Source organism: Cyprinodon variegatus, unplaced genomic scaffold (assembly GCF_000732505.1).
Source record: "Cyprinodon variegatus isolate N-32 unplaced genomic scaffold, C_variegatus-1.0 Scaffold435, whole genome shotgun sequence".
Taxonomy (NCBI): Eukaryota; Metazoa; Chordata; class Actinopteri; order Cyprinodontiformes; family Cyprinodontidae; genus Cyprinodon; species Cyprinodon variegatus.
This window is the reverse complement of record NW_015150888.1, coordinates 478,491-483,265: the sequence shown is the minus strand read 5'-3', so window position 1 is coordinate 483,265 and position 4,775 is coordinate 478,491. Positions and strand designations below refer to the sequence as shown.

Genomic DNA, 4,775 nt, shown 5'->3' with positions numbered 1-4,775 from the left:
AAAAAAACAAGCTGCTGAAGTCCATGAAGCAGTGGAGCTGAGCATATAGGCCATTAGAGGGAGAAATTAATCTGCTTCTTTAAGATGCACAGGGCCCTGATGCGGACAGTTTTTTCTCTTCATGTCACTCTCCCCTTAGGGGGCGACAGAGATCTCTAAGCTCCACTATAGTGAAAAAGCCCCGGTAACCACCCTTGACTCTTCTAGTCAGAGGCATAGCCAGAAAATCCTAATAAGGGCGGCCAGTCAATAACCAATGTACATCGAGGGGTGTCCAAAAGGGACCCGAACCTCAGGGTCAATCTACACTGTTCCAACAGGAACAACCACAACATCCATGTTTTCTAAATAAAGACAAACTATACTGTCTACAGCCTTTGCTGACAAATAGATACAGATATTTAAACCTCCATATCGTCTAAATTAAAGGTATAGTGGATAAAATTCTTTCAGGTTTGAGTTCTGGGGCGAAAAACTTTTACATTGTCATTACCTACTTCTATAGTCATTCTGAAAAGAAAAAGATATTTACATGTACTAATATCCACATTTAATGAATGTTTAAGTTATTATTAAAGTAGTTATTTATCTATAATTTAACCGAAGACTCCTAGATGACTTGCAGAGACATAACTTTATCTTTATCCCCCAAATAATTCAAAATTTAGTTTTGAAAAGAGCATGAATTATGTATTTATCATCTTTAATGTTAGTATATTGATGTGCATAATTAACCTCAGTGTTTCTGTTATAAAGAAATTGTTAATATATGAAAAATGTAAATGTTTATTAACTTTTAATAAACAAAAGTTTAATGACTAGCTAAGGGTGGCCATGGCCACCTCTAGGCCCCCCTTCTAGCTCCGCCCCTGCCTCTATCCCCATACCTTTCCCCGAACCCAGAGACACAGTTCTATTTTTTTATTATTAACACTCTTGATTTATCCATTTTATTAATCAAAAGAAAAACTACCAGGCACATTCCTGCCTTTTACAATTGATTTTTACATGAAACCATTACTAAATTTAATCTTTATAAGATTTATTTATTGTTATTGATGAGCTGGAAATGTCACCAGGTTTGATTTCAGAAATCTGGTCACCTTACTGTAAATAATTGAAATTATAATGCCCAAGTCTTCATTTTAACCTCATTTTAAGATGCTTTATTGCTATATAAACGAAGGTCCGACCACTGATTTTAAGAAATCTAATTCCATAACTCAAAATCAGAAATATAATAAAGTATCTCATAATAGTAACAGTGTCATTTAATAATTATTTAACTAAAAAAAGTATACCGGTATATTATTTCATTTGTGTGATTACTTACCAATAATTATGAAATTCCAGATTTTTTTTGGGCTTATTTTTTGAGAGGGATGGAAAGTAAGGACAAAAACAGTTTTTTAGTCTACTTTTTTTTTATAGTTTCAATGGTTTTTATGGAAAATATTTTCTGATCATGACAGGTCGGCCTCGGATGATAAAACACAATTGAGTCGCTTAAAAGTGAACATCGACACATTGTGCAGAACTTTCTCACTACTGCGCACATATTCCTTAGATGCGAACAACAAAGACAATGTAGGTTTGAATGGTGTGATGTAACTGCTGTAATGTTAAACGTTTTCTATACAAAAAAAAACAAAAGACTGCAGCTTCTCAGGAATTGGTTTTAATAAGAAAACAACTCCAGATACAAAAAAAAATAACAACATCCATTGCTGGTTTTCTGACATCAGTGATATACATCATGTAGTGATAAAAAAGTAAAAAAAAAAGTGAAGACACTTCAGGGAGTAATATGAATGAGGCAGTTGCCTTATTTGGACTTATTAAAATATGAACAAAGATAATTCATATAAATAAATGTTCCCACAAAGCTAAAAAAAAAATAAAAAAAAACACCATAAGATCTGTTGAAAATCCTCTTCAGGTGCCTGATTAGATGCTGTATTGTATGTTTCTGTTTAGTGAATCTCTGCCTCCCTCTAGTGGTGGGAAGTTGAGGTTGCAGAAGGAGAAACCTTCACAGTAAACCCCTACATGTGCTCAGGGTGGTTCTGCAGACAGGTGATGAACTCTTTCACCTCCTTCCCTTCATAGCAAATCTGGTAGACGGCAGCAAACAGAGGAAACCTATCCAACAAACAGAGAAAGAAAACAGCTTGAACAAATAATTTGGGGAAATATTTAACATAAATATGCATCTCTGCACCACGGACACAACAACACTGATATTAAAATAACAGAATTTCAATTGTTAAAGCTATTTTTATTCTAAACAAATGAATAAATCAGATTTTCTTTTTAAATGTTATTGGTAATTTATTGACATTTTCATTTTTGGTCATAAGACATCATAAATATTTTCTTTGCCTTACAGATCAAAGTCATTCTTACTACAATAACCATCAGTCATAATGATTTAAGTTTTTAGCAGACTTTAATGATGAGCTTTAAAAAGAGAAGCAAAAAATGTACATTTTTAGGTGCAATTAAATCAAATGTTTGATTTAAAAAGTAAGAACTTTAGTCAGGAGTGTTAAATAGATAAAGTTGCAGGGAATAGGTTTCGGCTCTGTGTTTAATTTCACAGTTTTTATGGGAATATTTATCTTTCAGGTGAATTTTATTCGATAAATACGAGGAGCAACACATCTGGTTTAACAAGTGGGGCAATCTGGGGAGATTGTATTGTTCCTTTACGGCAGGCATCCCCAAAGTCGGTCCTCGAGGGCCGCTGTCCTGCATGTTTTAGAGTTTTCTCTGCTTCAGCACAGCTGATTATAATGAGTGCAGTAGAACAAAAGCTTATTAATCAGCTTTCAATGTAAATCAGCTGTGCTGGAGCAAGGAAACCTCTAAAACCTGCAGGACAGCGGGCCTCGAGGGCCGAGGTTGGGGATGCCTGCTTTACGGGAAGAGTGCATTTTAGGTTACAGCTAGGCAGGATTGGAACTCTATTCCTCAGACAATCAGAACATCTGCTAGTTATAATCGGTTTGAAAAAACGAAAAAATTATTGATTAATTACGCATCACATCTGTCAACACAGACGTAATTTTAGGGGGAGACACCGGGGACATGTCCCCTGCACTTTTTTTCTGTCCAAAAATCAATGTTGCGCTACAGTAAACAGACACTCGCAGAGCACTAGGACCAAAAGGAAAATGGAAGTCAACCTGAAGCCCGCTTCCCTGAGTTTGGACCGCCCACAAGCTCCTGATTGGACCTCCGTCTTTTCTTGTACGATTGGCTGTAACCGCCGCTACTTCTGAGAATCTCTCTTTTTGCATCACTGATTAGATGGTTGCAGCGCTGCTGAAGTTCTTTGTCTCTGTGTCTTAATGGTCTTGGAGAAGGTGGATCAGCAAACAGGCAGTGGGGGAATCTGTCACTTTAAGTTGGGCATTTGTTCTTCACTTTGGTCGTGTAATCTAGGAGGGTATTCATTTACACAAATCTTTGAATTGGTTTCATGTGCATGCGTGCGTTTGCGTTTTGGGTTATTAGACTCTCAGCCAGGATGTGAGTTCTTCAAAAGTCAAAAGTGTGAGTAACATTCTGTGTAACATCCCTCCTAAAACACCTTCACTGGCTCTATAGAGCAGCATATCCACTTCAAGATCCTCCTCTGAATTATAAAGCTTTCAATAACATTGTAAAGTTTTATTTTAAGGGGGAAAAATACAATCTATGAATGTGATTTTATATATCCAAGCTCATAATAATTGTAAAACTATGTGTTTTTAATCTACATGGACTGTTGCACCCCTAATTGGCCAATAGTTCATGCCATGTATCCCTTATTGCCAGAAGATATGAGACAAAAACTGAAGAACTAGTAGAAAACATGTTTAACTTTTATATAAAAGAGTTATATCAAAAATATTTGCATGCTTTGAAATCATAATTTCGCCCATGTCTGTCAACATTATGTACAAGAACCTTCCTGTGTTTCTTTTACCATCAATATGAACAATTACGTTCATTTTAATGACTTTTTATGCCTTTATGCAATTTGCATGTAGTTTCCCAACACAATTGTTTATACTGATGGTATTTCCTTTTTTATCTTTCATTGATTGACAAATTTATTGATTGACAAAGTCATTCTAACCATTGCACAACTTTTGCTGGTTCTAGAGAAACAAATTGTGTTTTGTCCAGGGTGAGCTGATGAAAAATAACCTTTGTCCCTACCAAATAGATAAACACTAATCAGTAAAGGCTTTTTTCATGGGGGCACAAAACAAAAGAATAAAACTCATGCACAAAAAAAAAAAAAATAAACACTAGACAACAATGCATCCTTTAGTATATTAAGTGAGCCACTAGGTTAAGGTTGCAGACTCTAAAGCTGACTGTAATTTCTAAATAATTGCAAAAGCAAACGATGAAGACAGACTCTGATCAAACTGATCCAAGAGACGACAGTTAGTCTCTTCTGTTAGCACATGCATAAGAACTGACTTTTTTTTTCTAAAAACGTGTCAAATTTCTTAAAATAAGTTTGTTGCTCTTAATTTAAGTATGAAAAACCGATGTCCTGCTAATGAAAGGAGTACTTTTGCCCTTAAAAAAGGATAAATAGATATATTGCACTTAACATAGGATGAGTTGTTTTGTTTCTTATTGGAAACATAAGTCATATTAATCCATTGCTATTTTGTTTTACCTATGTGTTCAAAATTAAGATTTATTTTACATAAAATGTACTTATATATATATATATATATATATATATATATATATATATATATATATAT

General features: G+C 34.6%; 1 protein-coding gene across 1 annotated transcript in view; it reads right to left on the bottom strand.

The window, feature by feature from the left end:
- Positions 1-1,686: 1,686 nt before the first annotated feature.
- LOC107093611 (glycerol-3-phosphate dehydrogenase 1-like protein) overlaps positions 1,687-4,775 on the bottom strand; it is an 8,436-nt gene continuing 5,347 nt past the window's right edge. Inside the window, exon 8 of the mRNA XM_015388788.1 lies at positions 1,687-2,142. Within this exon, the coding sequence (XP_015244274.1) occupies positions 2,046-2,142 (97 nt within the window). The 3' untranslated portion in view covers positions 1,687-2,045. The remainder of the gene's footprint in view (positions 2,143-4,775) is intronic.